Here is a 24,797-nt window from a genome sequence, read left to right as displayed (position 1 = left end):
TGCTCGAAACTTTTAAGCAGACTAGTAACTCATTGTTCCAACAACAAATTACAGCCTTCCCTTACCTCAAATCTGGGTTTAGGTGTTGCTCCCACAACAAAGAGAATTTGTGCCTATTTGTGTGTATTCACCAGACTGTAAGTACCTGGACAGATGTTGTATTTTTCTTGCTCATTCAGATGTAATCCAGCATCTGGCACATGACTTCCTTTGAATAAATAAATGTATATTTCTTATTACTATGTTCAAAGACTGATCTTCTGCACCAGAAAATAGCAGCACATAATGGAAACAACTGCTCTGCTATTCAGAGCAACATTCAAGCAAAAAGAATAATCTTTTTCTTCCAACTTTACCTTTCAGAAATGTACCATTTACTGAGCACCTAAGTTACTTCTAACTTTGCAATTCAAGTAAATAATGACAGTATAATCATTCTAAGCAAATTATATAGGATTTCACTTTAATTCTATAAATAGGATGTTTTCTTTATAAATTTTTGGCAGAGATGTGCTGCTCAGATCTCCCCTCAAGAAAGGACTCGCTACCCAGCTGTGGCTAGCTGATAGCCCCTAGTTACTGGCTGTGTCAGTAACTCAGAAGGTTTACCCCAACTTTCTAGCCAGGTGAGGTGATCCCCAGCCAATGACCTAACAATGCAGTGGGACCGGTCTACCCATTTCTGCCCAACATACCACTCTTAACAGGGAGTCTCTGCTCCAGAGCTCCCACTGGGCTGACAGCAGCTTTGTCAACTCTGCATCACTGTCTGACAGTTTCCCATAATTCTGCACCCTTCCTTCTCCTTTTGCTGGAGTTATGCTCTACTAAAACACTTTGCACTTCCAGCTACACTTTAGTATCCTCTCCCTGGGGTATCTTTCCTTTGACAAAATCAAAGATTTATTTATTTCCAATTTAGTCTGTAAATTTACTCTCTCACCTATTTAACTTCTTTTATGTTAATAATGCTTGGCAGGCTTTCCCTCAGACTGTGACATTTTGGTTTCATGTCTCCAAAACATTTTAAACCTAGTACAATGATTTTGTTTTTTCACATAATCATTGTACCTTTACCAGCAACACATTTTACACATTGACTTAAAAGTTTATATTATTGATTATATTTTAAAATATAATTATTTTAAATACATTTCACTTAATTTGGTAAATATACATTTATTATTCCCCGAAAAGCCTTAAGAGCTTTGAAACAGAAAAAAACAACAGCACCATCTTATGGTACTTAAATATGAACTGTTCACTACTCAATCAATATGACAAAAAGCAGACTTTTAAAGCCATAATCACCTATGAGTTACTTCCTGTCCACCTAGTTCGAACAAGGTTTTAAAATACAGCAAATGACCAAAAAAAAAAAAAAAAAAAAAAAAGTTCTTACTATTGAATCAAGCCTTTTAAGCTGGTAAGTACCTAAGTACATATAGGTACTGTTTTCCTCTCTCAAGGCTTTGGAATATGGCAACCCTTTTTCTCCATCTCTCTCATTATTCTCTATAACACAGACCTTCACTTGCCTTGCTTTTTTTCCCCTTTGTTGAATTTATTAGTATCTGACAGTTTAAAACATTTTAAGTATACTGACTGATTTCCCCACAAGAATGTAAGCTCTATGAGAGCACAGTCTTTATTCATTTTACTCACCATGACATTCTCAGTGCTGCCTAGCATGAAAAAAGTACTCAGAACTTTTTGAATAAGTAAGTCTTTTTTTACTTAAAGAATTGTAATAATTAAATCAGCCTTGGAATAAGCAGGAAAAAAGCTCACTTGAGAGAAAATTTCACTATAAACTTAAAGATCTTAGGAAAGAATGAATTGAGTCATCAGAGAAGTGAAGCCCATGGCCAGCCAGAGAGAACAGAAAGGCCTGCATAGAGGAAATTAAGACCGGATTGGTCCAGAGATGTTTTTACATGTGCTCATCTAGCACATTCACACTGACAACTCTGACATAGATATGCAGCCTGTGCTTGAATATTTACAAGGATATAAAGATGCTAACTCTCAAGGCATCCTGCCAACCATATTTTGAAATCTTAGGCTACCAAAGTAGCTACAGAAAGTCATAAGATGGGAATGAATGATTAATAGACCAAAAACTTAACACTGTCAGTTAAAAAACAAACATGAAAGGTATTAATTAGAAAAAGTATTTATTTCTGCTCCTTTCATTAATCTTACTGTTCAGGAAACAGTCTTACATACATATCTGAAATAATCTACCATCACACACTCTAGTTAAAGGCAAAGCACCATAGGAAAAGCTGATCAGCTGTCCACAGTTCTCAGCTTATGGAATCTTGCTTCTGGATTTTATGTTAATTTCTGAAAATCAGAAATGTCATCTCCAAAAAATGTTAAGGGGGTTTTAAAAAACAATCACTTTATTTGATATGATAGTTGTAGATATGGAATATATTTTCTTTAAGAAATGAAAAACTAAAAAGAAAATGCCACTCAACATTGTTGGTATAGCAATAGGTCAGCAGGAAAAAAAAATACTGTGATAAACTTGTCTCTTTAATACCAAGAAGAAATTCTAGTGCAAGCTTCAATACGCTTCCTTTCACTACATATTTCTTTTACTGCTGCTCTTCATTCTTTTCCACATGTCATACTGGAGGATTGGTACAGCCTTTAAAACTTCATTGACAGGAGTAAATCCAGTATCCACTGATTTCTTCTCAAAGGCACTCTAACCCATCAGATAGCCCCTGCAGAAATACAATTATCAGCACAAAAAGTGAAAAGAATTGTTTTTATATTATTATTATACTATTTCAAAATGCCAAAACAAATTCTATGATATAAAGTAATCCAAAATATATACAATCCAAAAATATATACAATCCAAAAATATAATTCCATGTTCTTCATTATGGTCCTTACTTCGTATCTTGCCCCCCTCACCCCAATATACAAATAAAATAAATTACTGAGCCTCAGTTCTACTATCCTTCCCTCTTTTTCTTTCTCTTTTTTTTTTTTTTTGAGACGGAGTTTTGCTCTTGTTGACCAGGCTGGAGTGCAATGGTGTGATCTCAGCTCACTGCAACCTCCACCTCCTGGGTTCAAGTGGTTCTCCTGCCTCAGCCTCCCAAGTAGCTGGGATTACAGGTGCACACCACCACGCCTGGCTAACTTTTGTATTTTTATAGAGATGGGGTTTCACCATGTTGGCCAGGTTGGTCTGGAACTCCTGACTTCAGGTGATCTGCCTGCCTTAGCCTTCCAAAGTGCTGGGATTACAGGCGTGAAGCCCAGCAAAGTTTTTTTTTTTTTTTTTTTGAGATAGAGTTTTGCTCTTGTTGCCCAGGCTGGAGTACAATGGCACAATCTCAGCTCACTGCAACCTCCGCTTCCCAGGTTCAAGCAATTCTCCTGCCTCAGCCTCCCAAGTAGCTGTGATTACAGGCGCCCGCCAACCACACCCAGCTAACTTTTTCTATTTTTAGTAGAGACAGGGTTTCACTGTCTTGGCCAGGCTAGTCTCAAACGCCCAACCTTAGGTAATCCATCCACCTCGGCCTCCCAAAAGTGCTAGGATTACAGGTGTGAGACACAGCGCCTGGCCCTTCCCTCTTAAAGTTACAAAGCAATGTGCTAAACAACACAGAATAAGAAAAGGAAGTAAAGAAAAGAAAATGTTATCTAAAAGTTAAAGTTAAGAGTCAGAATCAATCTATTTTGGGCTCTCAGAAGTGCAACAAAAATCAAGCTGTTTTTTATGGAAAGAAACTGGTTTGGATTTCTAAAAACTCTAATATTACCAGAAGAGAAGTGGGAAAATCAGAAGCTATTTAGGACTGGGAGGTAAGCCTTTGAGACTTCAAAAAACAGTGTGTACAAACATCTGCCCCTGAACCTCTAATACTTTAGGAAATGTCTGGATAACAGGAGCTTTAGCTGTACCTGCTGGTAAGGTCCAACCTCATGCTGGTCAAACAGGAGATCCTTTTATTAAATGTGCAAGTTAGGCCCTGAAATCCCCTTTAAATTAAAGCATTAAATCTGGTGTTATAAAAGTTCCAAACCTTTCCTTTGGCAATAAACCCTTAAAGTCTATTATTAATTAAGAATCTACAGGATCAGGAAAAAAAATCAAAAAATTATGTACAAGTATCCACATTAAGAAAGGCTTTACTGGGCCGGGCATGGTAGCTCACACCTGTAATGCCAGCACTTTGGGAAGCTGAGGCAGGTGGAGCACCAAGTCAGGAGTTTGAAACCAGCCTGGTCAACATGGCAAAACCCCACGTCTACTAAAACTACAAAAATTAGCTGGGCGTGCTGGCAGACGCCTGTAATCCCAACTACTTGGGAGGCTGAGTCAGGAGAATTGCTTGAACCCAGGAGGCAGAGGTTGCAGTGAGCTGAAATTGCGCCACTGTACTCCAGCCTGGGCGAAGAGAGTGAAACTCCATCTCACAAAAAAAAAAGGGGGGGGGGGAGGTTTACAACACCCTACACCTACTGACAGCTTCAGAACACCTCTCCTTTTGACCCTGCTTCTACCACTTAGTGCGTGAGCCTGGCAAACCTCACTCAGTTTCCTCATCTGTAAAATGGAGTTACCTCAAAGAGTTTTAAGGATTATAACAGAATCTACTCATACAGTACTTGCTACTCATAGTTATATGCGCTTGACAAATATTGGCTGCTATTTTTAGAGTCCCAAGTTTCTTCACTGGTAACGTAGGATTTATAAACTACTTGATAATACTTAGGTCTCCTCCAGTGCTTGGCACACAGCAAACACTCAAGAACGTGACTTCCCTCCCTTTCAGCTTCTGAACTCACTTGACTACCTGTATGACTTAGACTTATGTTCAGCTAATGCAATCAACCTAGAACTCATACACTCTTTTCTTTCTGCTATATCAGCCTGGCCAATCCACACTTTGAATAAAGAGAACTTTCATCTAACACAACCACCTTTACAACCCAATACTTCTCACCTCCTCCCAAATCCAAAACTGAACAAAAATTTAAAAATAAAAAGGTTTGGCAGGGCACAGTGGCTCACGCCTGTAATCCCAGCACTTTGGGAGGCCAAGGTGAGCGGATCACGAGATTAAGAGATTGAGACCATCCTGGCCAACATGGTGAAACCCCGTCTCTACTAAAAGTACAAAAATTAGCTGGGTGTGGTGGTGCACACCTGTAGTCCCAGTTACTAAGGACGCTGAGGCAGGAGAATTGCTTGAACCTGGGGGGCGGAGGCTGCAGTGAGCCGAGATCGTGCCACTGCACTCCAGCCTGGCAACAGAGCCAGACTGTCCCCCGCAAAAAAAAAAAAGAAAGAAAGAAAGAAAAAAAAATTAAAAATTAAAAGGTTCTTTGGATATATACATTGACTTTAAAGACCTCACATAAATTTGCTACTATAATGCCTGATGTGTCACAAAAAGGATACTTTAAAACATAAGCTTCACAAGAAAAAAAAAAAAAAAGGTTCAAGCAAGCATCCACTAATATTTACACTTTATAGTAGAAGTTACCCAACAGCTAGCTTACACTATGAAACAAGGGTACTAAAGACTCATTAGGAGTAACTTCTTATCATTTGCATATACCTATATATGAATATACACTGTATTCTATCTCTTAATACAAGCTATATATTATGGTATCCTTCCTTGCAACTAGTGGGTGACCTATGCTTGTCAACCTATATTTAGATAGAAAAGAATATTTAAATAGACATGTCCTGTTCAAAGCTGCCAAACTTAAAATAGTTTTTACCTTAAGGACAATTTTGGAGATACTAAGAAATATTATAATGCTATAAAGATACCATGTTAGAAAAAAGAAAAGAAGAACAAATACATTACTATACTTCTTGGTAGGAAATAAAAATAAAATTGTTGAAATATACTAACTATAATATATACTCAAACATTTAGCCCCCTCTCAGGACCCAGAAAATTTCATAATCTTATATTCAGGCCTGTGAGAATTTTACATAAGTAAAATTGTAGATAAATACAATAAAAAGTAAATCAAGTACTCAAAAACCAACTAGAGACAGGAGAAGTCACCATGAAGGACCTTCTATTTAATCTTTAAGGCTATTCTTTCAATAATCACTTAGTGCCTCTGTATATTAAGGCAAGCACTGTGCTAGGTTAGCACTAACAGAAAGTTATCAAAACACTACCACATTCATTATTGCATTTAACCCTTGCAACAATCTTAAAAAGGTGTGTGAAACAAGGATTAGTCTCATTCTACAGTTGAAGAGTGTGACAGCAATTGAGTGCTTTGCTCAAAATCACAAGACCAGAAAAGAACAGAACCGGCATTAAAACACAAGTCTCCTCATGCCTTTTCTACTACCTACTCCAATGTTCCTAGAAATGGAAACCTCACCTTCTTCTTTTAGAAACAGTAATGGTTTATTCACGCTGGGCACGGTGGCTCACGCCTATAATCCTAGCACTCTGGGAGGCCAAGGCAGGCGGATCACGAGGTCAGGAGATCGAGACCATCCTGGCTAACACAGTGAAACCCTGTCTCTACTAAAAATACAAAAAATGAGCTGGGCGTGGTGGCAGGCATCTGTAGTCCCAGCTACCAGGGAGGCTGAGGCAGGAGAATGGCGTGAACCCGGGAGGCGGAGTTTAGAGTGAGCCTAGATCGCGCCACTGCACTCCAGCCTGGGTGACAGAGCGAGACTCCATCTCAAAACAAAAGAAAACAAAAACAGTAATGGTTTATTCATTTATTTTTGAAACTGTGGCCATAATCTAACTTGAGACATAGAACTTTTAGGACTCTATCTTTAGAATGAAACCACTGACATTGATTAACACTTACATTATGCTTCAGAGCACACCTTCTCATTTAATCTTGACAACTGTAACTCCCCAAGGTATATTATTATACTTCATTTAACAGGTTTGGAATCTGAGGCCAAGAGAGTTCACAGAACTAATCCAAAGTCTCAGAGCTATTAATTGGCAGGCCGAAACTGGACTCCAAATTCCTCACCCTCTCTACTACACACTGTCCTCAACAGCTGTACAAATGTTTTGTTTCTTTAGAATGAATTACCTCCCTTATTTGCTAAAAATGAACTTTGGATATAAGCTTTTTAGCCACTGAAACAATCCAGCTGCCAGTTTCTCTACAGTCTTAATTCTCTAAAATACAGCTCCAAATCTGGAAGGAAATCAAAGAGACTCTCAAACATCTGAAAGTACGGTTACAAAGCCAAGCCATTAAGCTCTCCTTCAGCCAGGACTGATTTAAAAGGCAATTAATAGCTAGGCTATCTATTCCCTCAAGTCATAGAATAACCAGCAAACTGAAAAGAAGAAGAGGGAAAGGATGAAATTACAATAGGTATATACTGATCGCCATGAGAAGTGACAGGTCAGTGAAATCAACAAAACTGAATAGTAGTACTATGCATAACAGAAAGGTAAAATGACCCTCAGTGGAGAAGGTTAAATTATGCTTAATCTCACAGTGTCCAGCAAATAATAGTTATCAAATAATAAATATTTGCTACATACAAATGTGAGTGTTAACATGTAATACAACAAACACTTTAGAAAGAGGTCTGTCAAAAACGAATACAATGTTTTAGTATTTATGTATTTTCAATTACATGGAATCACATATATGCATCATATCATTCTCTAAATGATGTTAGTTTAAATAGTATTACATTCATATTTTTTATTCCTTTCTCCCTTTAAGAGAACTTGTTTTCTGAACTGATCTCATGATCTCAGGATTTATCCAGAAGCTCCTTAGCTTTTCTTCTCAAGCTTAATAAACACTAGGTGAAATTGCTAAAAAGCCATTTTTGCCAGCTGAAACAAGGCAGGCCTTTTGTCCTCAATTATATGATAGACTCTATTTCAAGCAGTTTTATACAGCTCTATAACAAATTTGCCTGAATGTAGGAACCCATGCCTCCATCTCCAATTGAACACCTTGCCTGATTTTAGGGTATTACCATGCCACCACAGGCCACCTTTTATTTTTATTTTTTTTAAGATTCTGCTTTTGGTGGCTCACACCTGTAATTCCAGTACTTTGGGAGGCCAAGGCAGGCAGAACACTTGAGGTCAGGAGTTCGAGACCAGCCTGGCCAACATGGCGAAACCTCGTCTCTACCAAAAATACAAAAATTAGCCTGGCGTGGTGGAGCATGCCTGTAATCCCAGCTACTTGGGAGGCTGAGGCAGGAGAATGGCTTGAACCTGGGAGGCAGAGGTAGTAGTAAGTCGAGACCACGCCATTGCACTCAAGACTCTGTCTCAAAAAAGAAAAGAAAAGAAAAGAAAAAGATTCTGCTTTAAAGTTAAAGCTGCCCTAAGAGTGGAGGCTAAAGACAATCTAATGAAGATTCATTATTTTTCAGAAGAACCAAGTTCAAACTCATACCAGTCTTCTACTCAGTAACCAAACATCATTTTCTTTGAGTCTATGTATATTTAAAATGCAGCAAACATACAGACGCATACATACAGATTTAACATACGTTACCTCAAAACTTATATCAGGACATTTTCATTTTCACAATGAAAACTACTCCTTTGAGACTGTACTAATAAAAATACTAGGGACTATGGTTTAATTTTTTCCTTTTAAATGTACTGTTATGTGTGCAAAGTTAATAAACAGTCATTCTTTTTTTTTTTTTTTGAGATGGAGTCCCACTCTGTCACCCAGCCTGGAATGCAGTGGCACAATCTAGACTCACTGCAACCTCTGCCTTCTGGATTCAAGCAATTCTCGTGCCTCAGCTTCCCAAATAGCTGGAATTACAGGCGTGTACCACCACACCCAGCTATTTTTTTATTTTTTAGTAAAGACTGGGTTTCACCATGTTGGCCAGGTTGGTCTTGAACTCCTAACCTCAAGTGATGTGCACACCTCAGCTTCCCAAAATGCTGGGATCACAAGCCCGAGCCACAGCGCCCGGCCAACAGTCATTCATTTTATTAGCATCCACGTTTCTTCAAAAGTCAAGACATCAAATAAAACATGTTTTAATTAGTAAAATTATATCAATAGGGGGAACATCAGGTCTCAAAAAAGCATAAATCAGAACAGAACCAGTAATACTGTTTCAGTGCTACTGTTTTCTCCTTTTCAAAGGCATCTCTTGCTAAAGGTAACATCTTTGTAAAAAAGAATTCCACCCTGGAGGCTATCATGGTGCATCTTATGATACAGCCATCCTTATCTCAGATGCCAGAAACTTAGTTGATTTGGAAAAACCAGTGGCTATTGGTGTTTTTTTGACATCTTTTTTATTGCTGTGGTTATTCCACTCACTACAATCAAACTGTTAGGTCATCACAGATAATTTTCGTGAAAGAAGAAAGATACACCCTTTCCTTGCTGAGATAGTAACCACACCCTGTTGTGTGTAATACAGGACAATAGTCCTTGCTCATCATCTCCTCTGGGGCCTGCGAATATTCCGGGAAAGGTAGTATCATTACTTCCATGTCTTATATAAAACTGTCCATGGTCTCTCCCCACTCCATACCCAAGGTACCAGGCATTAGGAGCTGCAAATGAGAAATGATATCACAAAGGGAACCATAAATTCATCTTAAAAATTCAAATCCTAGATTTAGTTGCATAACAAGATACAGAAAGTAGCAATTTTCTGTTTGGACCACTGTCCTGTTTTGATTAGATCTAAACATAATCTACAACTGAAACTCAGAAAGTATACCCTTTTTCCCTAGCCTGAAGTTTGGATTTAGTCAACAGTGTTACATACTAGCCTATAGAATGTGGATAGGGGCCGGGCGCAGTGGCTCAAGCCTGTAATCCCAGCATTCTGGGAGGCCGAGACGGGTGGATCACGAGGTCAGGAGATCGAGACCATCCTGGCTAACACAGTGAAACCCCGTCTCTACTAAAAAATACAAAAAACTAGCCGGGCGAGGTGGCGGGCACTTGTAGTCCCAGCTACTTGGGAGGCTGAGGCAGGAGAACGGTGTGAACCCGGGAGGCAGAGCTTGCAGTGAGCTGAGATCCGGCCACTGCACTCCAGCCTGGGCGACAGAGCGAGACTCCGTCTCAAAAAAAAAAAAAAAAGAATGTGGATAGGAAAACCAATGTTCACATAAATGATTGCAAAAGTAAGATGAAGGCAATTCAGAGTATTAAACACTTGTTTCTGTCAGTAGGAGATAGCTCTATTATCCTGAAAGTCAAATGCCAGAGCTAAAAGATAAACACCTATTTTCTTAATAGACTCATTCCTAGGAAGAGGACCTAAAACTATAAAGAAGGAAAACACTATGTAGAATGAAAACAGTAGGTAGAAGGAGAACAAATCTGATTCTATAAGCAAAACCAGGACACTTTCTCTGTTCTGACACATGCCTCCAAAGGTTTATTTTGTTTAGGTTGTTAATTTTCTATTTTTTTGAGACAGAGTCTCGCTCTGTTGCCCAGGCTGGAGTGCAGTGGCACAATCTCAGCTCACTGCAAGCTCCGCCTCCTGGGTTCACGCCATTCTCCTGCCTCAGCCTCCCGAGTAGCTGGGACTACAGGCACCTGCCACCATGCCTGGCTAGTTTTTTGTATTTTTAGTAGAGACAGGGTTTTACTGTTTTAGTCAGGATGGTCTCCATCTCCTGACCTCGTGATCTGCTCGCCTCGGCCTCCCAAAGTGCTGGGATTACAGGCATAAGCCTTTCAATTACCTCTTTATTCTATCTGGGAGTCTCCTCTTTTCTTGCTCTGCTAATGAAAGCTTCAGTCTTTTCTATACCAGTATACCTTACCAGGCTATGGTGACTTACTTCTACTAAGAGCAAAAAACAAGGAACAAAAAGAAGAGGCTGGAGTACCTTAGTCTTCATACAACTTAGCCAATGGCCAGAAATGCCTTCCCCAAATGAAAATAAGAGCTGCTGGATGGGCACAGTGGCTCACGCCTATAATCCCAGCACTGTGAGAGGCTGAGGCAGGTGGATTATGAGGCCAAGAATTCCAGAATAACCTGGCCAACATAGTCAAACCTTGTCTCTACTAAAAATACAAAAAATTAGCCAGGCGTGGCGGCGGGCGCCTGTAATCCCAGCTACTCAGGAGGCTGAGGCTGTAATCTCAGCTACTTGGGAGGCTGAGGCAGGAGAATCACTTGAACCTGGGAGATGGAGGTTGCAGTGAGCCGAGATTGCACCACTGCACTCCAGCCTGGGCAACAATGCTAGACTCCGTCTCAAAAAAAAAAAAGGAGCTGCTGCCAGAGGAAACTGAGGCAGCTGGATGGCCACACAGATATTCAGCTGACAAAGACCTTCATGCTGTCCCTCCCATCTCGCCAGGACTAAAATGGGAACATGATGATTGTGGGATAAGTACTTTTGCCCATTCTACCCCAGGTGTGTTACAGACAATGGACAGGTTAAGTCACAGAACAAGTGAATTTGTAAAATTCAAACACACTAAGAAATCAATAGGGTTGACACTTGATGTTTAACACAGTTCCAAAAAAATAAAATACTAAGAGCTAATCTTTGCGGTATGCTTGCCCAAATTTCCTGTCATTACTGTACTTACTAATGCATCTATAGATTAAATCAGTATATATGGAAAAGTGATATTTGTTCATATTTCAAATAATCATAAACAGAATTATGAAAGATGCCATAAACCATTTTATTTTTCATCTAAAGATACTGAAAAGTTTTCTGAATCAAAATAATCTTTAAATACACATTACACACACACACACAAAAATATATAAACATCTTTTTCCTATCTTTTTGAAGGGCAATAATTCTCCTTTCCCATTCACGGCATAATTTCTTCCCACCAATATTCAAAGAACACTAACAATGAATGATTTGAAGCTATTCCCTACCATTAATACTAATGGAATCCTGTGTTACAGATTAGCCAAAAGGCATTTTAAAGAAACAATGACGGCAGGGCGCGGTGGCTCATGCCTATAATCCCAGCACTTTGGGAGGCCGAGGCAGGAGGATCACCTGAGGTCAGGCCTTCAAGACCAGCCTGGTCAACGTGAAACCCCATCTCTACTGAAAATACAAAAAATAGCTGGGTGCTGTGGTGCGTGCCTGTAATCTCGGCTACTCAGAAACCTGAGGCAGGAGAATCACTTGAACCCGGGAGGCAGAGGTTGCAGTGAGCCAAGATCGTGCCATTGCATTTCCAGCCTAGGCAACAAGAGTGAAACTCAGTCTCAAAAAAAAAAAAAAAAAAAAAAAGAAACAATGACTATCTTCAGTCATTGATGCCAGGACAAAGTAACTAAATTTTCTCATGAACATTCATGGGGATAACAACTAAGAAGATCTATTAGTTTCAATTTTTATTAGCTATAGCTATAACCTGACCAAGTCACAAATATATTTGGTTTCTGGATTTTTCACCCATGTAAATGAAAGTTAAATTAAATCTCCTATGACTTTACGTTTTCCAGGTAATCATTTTACCAATTTGCAACATAAGTTGCTGATTACACAAATAACTTACGGCAGTTTCATTCTCATGAATACTCGAGCCATGAAAAAACTCAGTAGGACACAGACGAATCCAATGAACAGAAGAAGAAATCTATTGAGTTTTGGGATATTTGGTGCATTCGATCGGTCCAGGATTATGAAACCTAAACCTCCCATTGTAAATAGGAAGCTGGATGCAAGTCCTTCCATGATATATTGTCCATTTACTCTGGAAAAGAAAAGAATGACCATAGGAAGACAATAAATAGAAATGTTTCCCTAAGTTAAAATTCCTATCTCCGTTTTGTGCTAAAACATTTTTGTGCTATATTTCTTATTCTTACCCTTACAACTATTTTACTATACCTCTGGATATTCATCTGTCCATTCAACAAATATTTATTGAGACTATTAGGTAGCAAGTACTGTTATAGGTTCTGGGAGATACAACAATGAATAAAACAGATAAAAATATTTGTCATCACGGAATTCAAATTCAAAAACAGTTGTAAAACCTCAATTAACACAACTGTTTATGTAAAATGCTCATAGTTTATGTATATGAACGCTTTACCCAGAACTTCAGCTTAGCTTTTTTTTTTTTTTTTTTTTTTTTTTGAGACAGAGTCTTGCTCTGTCACCCAGTCTGGAGTGCAGTGGCGCGATCTCGGCTCACTGTATCCTCCACCTCCCAGATTCAATCTATTCTCCTATCTTGGCCTCCTGAGTAGCTGGGACTACAGGTAGGTGCCATCACACCTGGTTAATTTTTGGTATTTTTAGTGAAGATAGGGTTTCACCGGGTTAGCCAGGATAGTCTCAACCTCCTGACCTTGTGATCTGCCCATCTTGGCCTCCCAAAATGCTGGGATTACAGACGTGAGCCACTGCACCCAGTCTAAGTTAGCTGTTTTTAAAAAAGTTATGCTATTTAAATTTCTACTATCAATTTCAAACTAATTTTGAATTGGTGAGATGTGTTTCTTGAAGTTTTATGTTAATAATAATAAACTTCCTGTTTCAAATGGAAATATTTCAAAAAGAAAGTGTTCTTAAATAAGGCTCCATGGGCCCCATAAGAACTTCAGTGAGCTACAAACCCCTGTAATTATATGTAAATGAGTGTGTGTGTGTGTGTGTGTGTGTGATTTTTCTAGGGATACAGAGCTTCTATCAAATTCTCATAGTTCAGGGACCTCAAAAAGAAAATTTCTCATTAAAGGGATGATTACACATAGGCATATGTAAAGAGGGCTTTTTTTTTGGTCAATTGTTTTCATTGAAAACACAATATATGCACCAGGTTCAAAATTCAAACAGCATGAAAGAGGGCACTATGAAAAACCTCTCTACCATCAACCTGTCATTAACTCCCGTCCACAGAGAATAACAATAAATCTTTCCAGAAATATTCTATGCATAAATAGCATTACTGCAAATATAAACATATAGCTATGTTTAGTTAGATATTTATCAAGTAAATTTTAGAAAGCAACATAAGCATTGTTTAGGTGAACAAAACCACACTGCAATGGGGTTTCACTGCTGAAACAGAACCCTCAAGTCTCAAAACTATTTTTGTTATTTAATGGTATAGACCAGGGTATAGTTCAAAAATATTTTCTTAAATACCCATATAGTAAATATCTTAGGCTTGCAGGCTATATGGTTTGTGTCATACTTACTCAACTCAGCCACTGTAGCTTGAAAACAGCCCACAGATCATATATAAACACATGGGCATGTTTACCTCCAATAAAACTTTTTTGGGGAAAAAAAAAGAAAAACAGCAGCTATAGTGTGCTGACCCCTAAAACAATCTGTAAATGTAGTTTACACTGACATCCCACTGTAAATTGGTGATACATCAATCATTATGAAATATCTTATTTCTTAATAAATAATATACTCTTGTTGTTGACTCACTTTCTGCCATTTCAGAATTCAGCATTTTTTAAACAGCTGTTGTCTAAATATAGATGGATCCCATAGGTTTTACTCTTTTTTTAAATAAGCAGGCATACCCCAGCAACCTTCTTTCCCACCACCAAATCATTCAAAAAGGTATCTTTTACCTGTAGGCCAAGAAAGCTACTGGCCTCTGATGCCCATGTTCATCAGTCATAGAGCCAACACTTGGAGGTTCAACAATAACATCATAAATTATTCCTATAAGAAAGACAACAGAACAGATTAGATTGTATTCCTAATTTTTGAAAACAGGATTTTAGCTTTCATTGCCTCTTAAGGTTCATTTACTTCTTTTTTTCTTTTCTTTTTTTTTTTTTTTTTGAGACAGAGTCTCACTCTGTCGCCCAGGCTGAGAGTGCAATGGCGCCATCTTGGCTTACTGCAAACTCCGCCACCCAAGTTGAAGCAATTCTCCTGCCTCAGCCTCCCGAGTAGCTGGGACTACAGGCGCCCACCACCACGCCCAGCTAATTTTTGTATTTTTAGTAGAGATGGGGTTTCACCATATTGGTCAGGTTGGTCTTGAACTCCTGACCTCAGGTGATCTACCTCCCTCAGTCTCCCACAGTACTGGGATTACAGGTGTGAGCCACTGCACCAGGCCAAGGTTCATTTAAATATGAATGTTTTGATTGTATTATTAGAACCAAATGTGGCCCAACTAATCTAAAGTTCTGAAAAATCATTCAGACATTCAACTCAATGTTTTAGAATTACTTCGAAAACAATATGATATCTAAATGAAGTACAAATTTCATAAAGGAAATTCATCCAATAACAGTTGCTAATACTTAGGAATGACTTTAGTATAAAGGAGATTTAAAATTAAAGGCTCTACTTCAGTTCACAAAAATTGTCTCAGATATACTTAGATTTGTTTCTATAAATTGAAAAATAACTAGAGAAATTGCTTAAATGTAAAACAAGGGGCCATTTTAAAACCATGCCATCAGGTAGAATGGCAACACTAGAGATTCATAATCATTAACATTAATGTCCACCATTATGTCATAATGTCATCGTGATCATTAATATTAATGTTGATCAACACTAATAGTTTTCTCAGTCTCCCACTGTCAACATCTACTCTACCTTCTCCACTGTTCTCAAACATCTTCATCTCCAGCTTTTTTAAAGCATAACAAGCCTATCTCCCTTATTCTAGCCTGACAAAACAATCCTATAGGAATTCCCTTGTCTTTTCCCCACCAAATCTACAAATACCTGGTACCTGCATCCATCTTCACCTCCTCCTTTCCAGCTACATAGAGGAAGATTCCCACCTCCTATTATGTGGGATCTCTTCTGCAACTATCAGGAGTCCATTCCCACTTGGACTCTCAGGGACTTCATTCCTTTGAGTATCTCTCCTCTCTCCTGTATTTTCAAGCTCTCCTTCCCTATATCAACCCTCCTTGACTTCAGATCCTCCTAGCTAACATGCTATTTCTATCTTTGTGTTTTGAAAGGGAGTCAGACTTTCTTCTGGAAAGACTTAGGCAAACTTGCCATCTCCCCTTTCTTACTTACCCTTCATTCTTCAACTCAATCCAATCTCGCTTCTGCAACCATTGATACCGCTCTTTCTAAGGTCACCAATGATCTCCATGTTGTCAAATTCAAAGGACACTTTTCAGTTCTCATCTTAGGAGACTTCTCAGAAGCACTCAATCCAGTTTACTAAACTAATTTATTGAAAAACACCTCTTCTTATGGCTTTTGTGATATTCCGCTTCATGGTTTCTTGCTACCTCTCTATTGGGCCTCTTCTTTTATAAAACCACTAAATGTTGGAGGCCCTCAGGGATTAGTCCACTGTCCTCTTCTACTTTTCTTCAAAATGAATTCCCAGGGCTTTCAATTTCATGTGCTAAAGACTCTCAGTGTGATGTGCCAAGGCCTCTAAAATAATGCCAGTACCACTAGAATTACATGTAAGCTCCTCAAGAACAGGGACTTTGCCTATGCTCTTCAATGTCTCATGGGAGTTCCAGAAATGTCTGTTAGTTGACCAACTTCAACACAGGCCTCTTTTTTCAGGTCTAGACTCCCATCTGTACATTTGACATATCCAACTAATTTTACCCCAAAGAAACCTCTGGTGCACCATTTTCCACCAAAAACTTTGTTTTTTCAATCTCAGGAAATGATACTTCCATCTATTCAGATGCTCAAACCAGAAACCTGTAAGATTCCTTCCCACTTTATTCTTCCCCTACACCCAGTAAATTCAAGACCTACTGAATCTACTTCCAACATATCTTTCATTATATTATCCTAATCTCCACTACTATAAACCTTGTATAGTCCATGTCAACTACAAAGGCCACCTAATTGGTCTCTTGGTCTCACATTTGCCCTACTTTTCCCTCTGCCTAGCATATCCTTTCCCCGAACTCTTCAGATTTTGGCTTACATATCATTTCCTAAGGAATCACATCTAATCCAATCCAATCCAGATGATGCTTCCAACTCCCTTTATTTTCTCAAAACCCTCTTGTTCTTTTCTTTCACTGTATTTGTAACCATTTTTTTGTTTGATTTTTTGAGACAGGGTCGGGTATTGCTCTGTCACCCTGGCTGCAGTGCAGTGGTGCCATCACAGCTTACTGCAGCCTCAGCTTCCCAGGCTCAGGCAATCCTCCCACTTCAAACTCCTGCACTGTAGTCCCAGCTACACCGGACTACAGGTGTGCGCCACCAAGCTTGGCTAATTTTGGAGTGTTTTTTGTTTCTGAAACAGGGCCTTGCTTCGTCGCCCAGGCTGGAGTGCAGTGACACGATCTTGGCTCACTGCAACCTTCATCTCCTGGTTACAAGAAATTCTCCTGCCTCAGCCTCACAAGTAGCTGGGACTACAGGCGTGTAACACCACGCCTGGCTAATTTTTTGTATTTTTAGTAGAGACAGGGTTTCACCATGTTGCCCAGGCTGGCCTCGAACTCTTGGGCTCAAATGATCCAACTGGCTCAGGCTCCCAAAGCGTTGGATGATAGGCGTGAGCCACTGCACCTGGCCTGTTTGTGTGACCATTTTTAACGGACAAAAAAAATTATGTGACATTTAACATGTCTCAACCATGACATTATAAGCTTCAGGAGGTCAGGGTCCTTATGTTTTGTTCTATTATCTCCAGGACCTAGTGCCTGGAACTTAACAGGGACTCAATATCTATTTGCTGACCATTTGTCAGCAACAAATAGTTTATTTGTAAAGGTGCACTCAGTTTTTAGACGAGACTTCTTCCCTTCCAATGGCAAAACCAATTCATCATACAAGATACCTCACAGACCTGGCCACTAAAAGGCATCCTTTCCACTTTCCCTCAATGGTTGGGACAGAGATCTCCCCATTACAATCATCAACAGGGAAAAAAAGAGGGCCACAAAGAAAACTGAGGCTTCTTGCAAAGAATTCGACTCCAAGGGAAGTAAGGGTTACAGGAAAGAAACTAGCATATTCATTATCATTATTGAATAATGACTTTTTTTGGTCTAACGACCTTCGTGAACTGCAAAAATATGGAACACTTCACGAATTTGCAAGTCATTCTTGCACAGGGGCCATGGTAATCTTCTCCCTATCATTCCAATTTTAGTAATGTGCTGCAGAAGCGAGCCTCAATAATAACACTGAATTACTCTATATTATTTATTTTTAAAAGTCTTTTATTTTTAAAAGCCACACGCATTTTAAATTTTGTTTATTCAGTACAGTAGCTATTAACTAGATGTTAATGGTTAATGCTAATGCAATGCTAGATAGTATCTTGTTACCAAAAAAGTATTTAAATGTAACTCAAATATTTAAATGTAATTTATTTAAAGGAACATAGTTAATTCTCACTATTCTAGATTGGGGAAAGGGGGTAAATTCAAAGGTGACTTCCAGAACTCAGCTAAGTTTGAATGCCCCCCTTCAGTGCCAACTATTCTCACAAAACATCTATGAAAATAACAATATATGGCCACTCTCTTAAAAGTAGAACTACTTTTAGTGTCCCAAATCCGTAGCTTTAATTTTATAATTTCCAGGTTAAGTACACCACTTCCCAAAATCTAAATTAATTTTATAATTTCCAAGTTAAGTACACCACTTCCCCAAATCTAAATGTACACAGTAGCACAGTTCTAAGTAAATCTTGGAACTGTGGCCTGAAAGGGTAGTGGCTCTGAAAAGACCAGCCGGATTGCCAACTCACCAGTACATAAGGCAACGCCCCTTTGCAATTTTCTATTTGAAAAGGACAGAATAAGATGACAGATAATTCAGAAGCGTTTAATAGTAATGCTATTTATCTTATTTTTTTTAATTCTCAACTTCTGCTCACTGAAACACAGTAGAGTCTGCAAATCTCATCTCCGATCCCAAATATTTATCAAACCTGTGATTTCGGAAAATTCCATTCATATTTATTGTAGGTCATGCAAAAGGCAACACAGGACCGTAGGTCTGAACTAACAAAACTAAAGATTGTCAAGTCTCTTCCAAGATTCCAGGGCAAAGACAAGTTTAAAAGTCCCACAAGTTCTTGACTAACCATGGAAGCGGAGTTGGCCAAACTAGACTTTCCCAGGACCTTTATCAAACAACGAACCATGGAAGCGGAGCTGGCCAAACTAGACTTTCTCAGGACCTTTATCAAACAACGTATGGTAAGCAATAAAAAGAGCAACAATTTGGCCTTGAAAAATATATTTGACTCGGATCCCTGGGATGGGGGTGCTAGGAGAGGTAAGGCAATGGGAGTGAGAACACGAATTCTCTCAAGACAGGGCGTCAGGGCGAATAAACTTGGACGTTAACACTCTGGACCCCAGAACTCCCCTCTACCCTCAAAAAGGATCCAGACAGAGCGATGCTTCCCCTGGGGCTGAGAGTCAGCGGAATAGATGCGCCTCCCGGGGTGGGTCAGTTCTCTGCTACTCAGCCGACAGCCCGAGTTACCTCCGGTAATGAGGAAGTAAGACACCACCACCAGAGCATACACAGTCATGGCCGACGGCATGTGCAACCAGGGCGGCTTCTTCAGCTTCAGGTTGGGACATTCGAGCACCAAGAACGGGACACGGTACAAGGTCTCCATGTTGGTGGCAGCAAGGACCGTTCTCGGCCTCAAGCCCCACGCGCCACCCGGAAACAGGCCCGCCCTCCCTAACAACTGCGCGTGCGCGCAGAAAGGACTCGCAGATCCGTAAAGCTCGGAGGTGGTTATTATATTCATAGAAGAAAATAAGAAACTAAATAAAACAAATAAATAATATGAGTAAAACGTTGTAAATTATTTAATCTAGTTAAACTTAAATTGTGACAATGTCCTCTACATTTTTCTAATGGATATATAGGTAATTTGTGTACCTTCAAGGACCTATGGGACTTCTAACGTGGCCAAGCCAGAGAAGTGGAGGACAACGAACCTAGCTGAGCCCCGCCCACTCGCTGTCGCAGGGGATTTGGAAGTTGATTGGACAGGGGTCGCTCCCGGTTCCCAGAGCGGGAGTATGAATGGGAACTTTTGGATATAAATGCGTTTTATATTAGCGGTTTTTTCAAGGGATAGGAAAAGCCGGAGGCTGCTGAGCTTTTACTCCCCGATGTAGTCGTGGTAATAATAAGAATTAATAATAACTGCTAAAGTAGTATGTTATCAATTTTTTTTTAATTCACCCTGGGTCACGAATGTCAACAGGACATCTCTACAGGGATGCCTTAATGCTGATAGCTTGGCATGACCATAATACTATTTTGAATAACTCATTCTCTCAACTTTGCTCCTCCCATGGTCATCTGTATGTCGTTAAAAGGTAAAATCATTCTGGCCAAAAATGTTAAAGTCGTCTGGATTTCTCTCCTTACTAACTGACCTTCTGCATTCAAATATTGGTAGGTCTCTTTGGCCGTACTACCGAAGTATCTCCAATTCATCTGCCCCTAACCATTCCACCACTACTACCACCCTAGTGTGAGCTACCGCCATCTCTGGTCTGGGCAACATTTACAATCCAAATAGATGAAAATATATGATGGAGAATTAGTCATTAGGGATGGACTATAAGGTCTAAAACGTTTTTTGTTTAATGTTTTGCTTTTCTTTTTTATATAATCTTTTAAGACTCTACAAATGTTAACTTCCTTTTGGAGCAAGAGTTAAGAGTCACTGATTACATAAGTCCAGAGCATACTGACACATTATAGAGCCAATGTTTTTATATTTTTTTATTTGCTTGTTACTAAGCCCGTGGCTTTTTTTTACAGGATGCCATGTATTGATTCTGCACTTCTGATCAGCTAACAACTCAATTGTTAAGAAATTGAAGACCATAATGAAAATACTATCAAAACATTGTAGGATCCAATTCTAAGTACAGATCAGGCTTGCTACCCTTACAGTTCATTAGTGAGAGTCTCCCCCAGAGTCTTATTACCTATGTCTTAACGGAGCCACACAAATTTTAGGTTATGTAAAGGCCAATGATAACACCAATAATGAATGCGTTTACACCAGAACCAGCGTTTATATGTAGGAAGTTTCTCTGGGCACTGTAAAGCAGAATGTTTCTGAAATTCCCACAGTTTTGTAAGTAAGGAACACTTTGGAACAATTAAAATATTTTGCTTTGGTATGAAGAAAAAGATAAAAATATTTTGCTTTGGAAAAACTTCGAAATTAAAGGTTTTTTAATTTCCTTTATAACTTAAAAAGGAATCTAACATTAATTAACTGCTGTTTGGCAGGTACTATGTTAAGTGATTTACATTTGTGCTTATATACCCTTCATGACAATTCTGTTAGGTAAATACTAGTATAACTGCTTTACATATGACAAAACTGACTCCTGAGAATGGAAATAAACTCAAAAAGTATAGTATATTCTGTGACTGGGTGAGACCTAAAAGGCAATTGCTGTAGAAGTAAAATAGATTTAAGAGGTTTAAGATGGTATATGTTTATATACTTATCCTTCTTCCTGTATATATTAGGGACATGTAATTTCTCCATACATTGTGGAAAACACAAAAATTATTAATATATAATTTTTAAATAAAAAATTAGCTAATATTATTTTATTATTATTTTATTTATTTATTTTATTATGTAATATTATGTATTATTATATCATAAATAATAAAATTGCCAGGTCAGAATACACTGCATTCATCTATATGTTGAATTATTACCATCATTTTCCAAAAAGTAAGTTTGCTCCAGGAACCAATTCATTATTATTTTTTAACCTCTTAAGCTTTGAAATATTTTTCAACATGAGTTTGTAAAATTCTATAAGCCACACATAAAAGAGACCTTTCATGAGTAAGATATGCATATCTGTTATCATCCATGTCCTAACCCACAATTCCTACAGAAAAATATTCTATTTAAACATAACATAAACTCTGTAACTGAAAACCAAAGAAATAATGAATATAACAGTGGGCATTAGAGCATGCCCTTAAACAAACATTTAATATAATCATTCAGTGGTTGTCTATTTTACAGATGAAGAAGGAAAAATGTTGAGAGAAACACAGTTTACAATATACAGAAGAGCTGTCATCTTAAGCTACACATAAAAGCAAATGTTAATCATTCTTACTGTGCACAAGCAAATATATATTCAAAGAAAAAAGTGTAAAGGTGATATCTACCAAGCTTTCTGTGTTCATTGTAGAACATTTTAATAAAAAGCCTTGAAGTCAGAAATGGTTCCGCCAGTCAAAAGAGAGGGAGAGCTCCACAAATAAGTTTTTAACTAAATTCTAAACAAGCCAGAATTACAAAGGCTGCAAATATTATTGATTTCTGTTTATTTAAATATGTGTTGGAGAGGAAATTAGTAGCTTTGTTTTTTGTAGGATAATAATACTAATATAAACCTGGATTTTTATTTATGAAGACATTTTGCAGTTTGGTTGACAGTCTCTTGAATTATGTTCTTTCCCACTAGGTTCTGTATAAGCATGAATACGGAACACTATTACGTCTCATGATCTAAATAAAACCACTTTCTAATGCAATATTGTGGGGTTTGGTGTTATTGTTGTAGTTATTTTACATTTTGAAGGTTGTTTTTAAAATTATATGCAAGTAATGGCTGGGCATGGTGGCTCACACCTATAATCCCAGCACTTTGGGAGGACTCCTCACCTGAGGTCAGGAGTTCGAACCCAGCCTCACCAACATGATGAAACCCTATCTCTACTAAAGAATACAAAATTAGCCAGGCGTGGTGGCATATACCTATAATCCCAACTACTTGCAAGGCTGAGGCAGGAGAATGGCTCGAACCCAAGAGGCAGAGGTTGCAGTTAGTCGAGATCACGCCATTGCACTCCAACCTGGGCAACAAGAAAGAAACTCCATCTCATAAAAATAAATAAATAATGAAAATAAGAAATAAAATTATGCAAGTAAAACATAGGTACATGCCCAGTGTAAAATAATTAATTTATTCAAATATTAGAGACACATATGGAACAAGTTTCCCATTATCACTACTCTAATTTTACTTCTCCTTCCAGAGGTAGTGAGATCACTGAGTTCTGGGATGTACAATTGGGATAAATGTACTCAGCAAATGGAAGAATCACCATATTGGTTTCCTGACCCATATAGTGAGGGTGTTTATGGTAGGAAAGTCTAAGTGTAACCAGTAGAACTGCTTTTACCTACAGAAATAATAAATCTAAAGTGACTGCAGTGACTGATGTGCTATCAAAGACTTGAAAGATGCTGAGTGGTGATTTCTGCCACATTTCACTCAGTTAACTTGGCCCTTGCAAAAGAAAGATGGACCTTGGAGAACAACAGTGGATTATTGTAAATTTAATCATTCGGTTACTCCAATTGCAGCTGCTATTCCACTTGTGGTTTTGTTGCTGGAGCACATCAACACATCTCGTGGCACCTGTTAGCTGTTCTGGCAAATGCTGTTTCTACTTATACCTATGATAAAGATCATCATCAGAAGTTTGCTTTCAACTGGCAGACTCAGCAACACAGCTCTATTTCAGAATTATATCAATTCTCCAGCTCTGTCATAATCTGATTTGCAGGAACCTTGATTGCCTTCTCATTCACAGAATATCACACTATGACATTGCATTGATAATATGCTAATTAGACACAGTGATCTAAGTAGCAACTACACTAGATATATTGGTAGGACAAATGCATGTTAGAGGATGGAAAATAAGCACAATAAAATGTCAGGGTCTCCTCAGGGAAATGTCTGGGGTTAAGTGATCCATAACACATAAAAAATAACTCTTTCAAAATAAAGGATATTTGCTGCACAATGCTCAATGGATGAACCACTTAGAGTTTGGGAGGCAACATATACTTCATTTGGTCATAATATTTTGATGTATTTGCTGAGCAATCCAATAAGCTGCTAGTTTTGACTGGGATCCTGAATAAGCAAAGGTTCTTCAATAGCAAACTGCTCTGCCACTTGGGCCATACAACTCAGTAGATCCAATATTACTTGTAATGTCTGTGGTAGATAGGCATGCTTTATGAAGCTTTTGACAAGCCACTACAGCACAGAGCCTTAGAGCTTTGGCGCAATGTGTCATCCTCTGCCGAGAAATAATCTCCATTGACAAATGACTCCAGGCTTGCCACTGAGCCTTAGTAGAGACTAAACTATTGACCATGGGCAACAAGCTACCATGAAACTTGAACTACCCATCATTTGACAATTTGGCATTGTCTAATCTATCATCCAATAAATGTGGGTGTCTACAGCAACATTCCATCATCAAATGAAAGCGTTGTGTATGAGATCAAGCTCAAGTAGATCTTGCAGGTACAAGTAAATTGTACAAAAAAATAGTTCTAAATGCACATGGCCCACATTCCTGCCACATTGTCTCTTTTCTCAACCTATATCTATGGCATTATACCTTCAGGCAACCTATGACCAGTTGACTGAAGAAGAAGAAAAGCCTGATTTACAGATAGTTCCACACAATGTGCTGGCACTCTCTGAAAGTAGATGGCTTTGCACAACAGCCTCACTTTGAAGGGTAGGCCTGAAGGAAAGTGGTGAGGAAAAATCTTCCCATTGGGTAGAACTTTAGTAGTGTACCTGGTTGTTCATTTTGCCTGGAAGGAGGAACAGCAAGAGTTGTAGATCTACAGTGATTCGTGGGCAGTTCAATCATTTAGTTAGATGTTTGAAAAATGGGAAGGAACACAATAGGAAAATTACTGAGGAGGTCTAGGGGAGAGGCATGTGGATAGACCTTCCTGTAGGGGTACAAAATGTAAAGATATTTGTGCCTTATGTGAGTGCTTACCAAAGAGCAATCTCTGCATAGGAAGATGTTTATAATCAGGTG

The 24,797-nt window shown here is 38.6% G+C and overlaps 1 protein-coding gene and 1 non-coding gene across 2 annotated transcripts; both read right to left on the bottom strand.

Moving 5' to 3' along the window:
• Nucleotides 1-2,160: 2,160 nt before the first annotated feature.
• Nucleotides 2,161-19,604, bottom strand: OSTC (oligosaccharyltransferase complex non-catalytic subunit). Its single transcript, XM_010379089.2, has 4 exons — nucleotides 19,401-19,604; nucleotides 14,558-14,651; nucleotides 12,514-12,711; nucleotides 2,161-2,738 (listed from the first exon to the last, which is right to left on the bottom strand). The coding sequence occupies exons 1-4, from the start codon at nucleotides 19,537-19,539 to the stop codon at nucleotides 2,720-2,722; spliced, it is 450 nt and encodes a 149-aa protein (XP_010377391.1). The 5' UTR covers nucleotides 19,540-19,604; the 3' UTR covers nucleotides 2,161-2,719.
• On the bottom strand, nucleotides 17,969-18,073 carry LOC115895873. Its single transcript, XR_004055957.1, has one exon. It is a non-coding gene; the product is annotated as a U6 spliceosomal RNA (small nuclear RNA).
• Nucleotides 19,605-24,797: the final 5,193 nt, after the last annotated feature.

This window comes from Rhinopithecus roxellana, chromosome 2, assembly GCF_007565055.1.
Source record: "Rhinopithecus roxellana isolate Shanxi Qingling chromosome 2, ASM756505v1, whole genome shotgun sequence".
In the NCBI taxonomy this organism is placed as follows: domain Eukaryota; kingdom Metazoa; phylum Chordata; class Mammalia; order Primates; family Cercopithecidae; genus Rhinopithecus; species Rhinopithecus roxellana.
The sequence above is the reverse complement of the archived record's forward strand: the minus strand, read 5'-3'. Positions and strand labels throughout refer to the sequence as shown.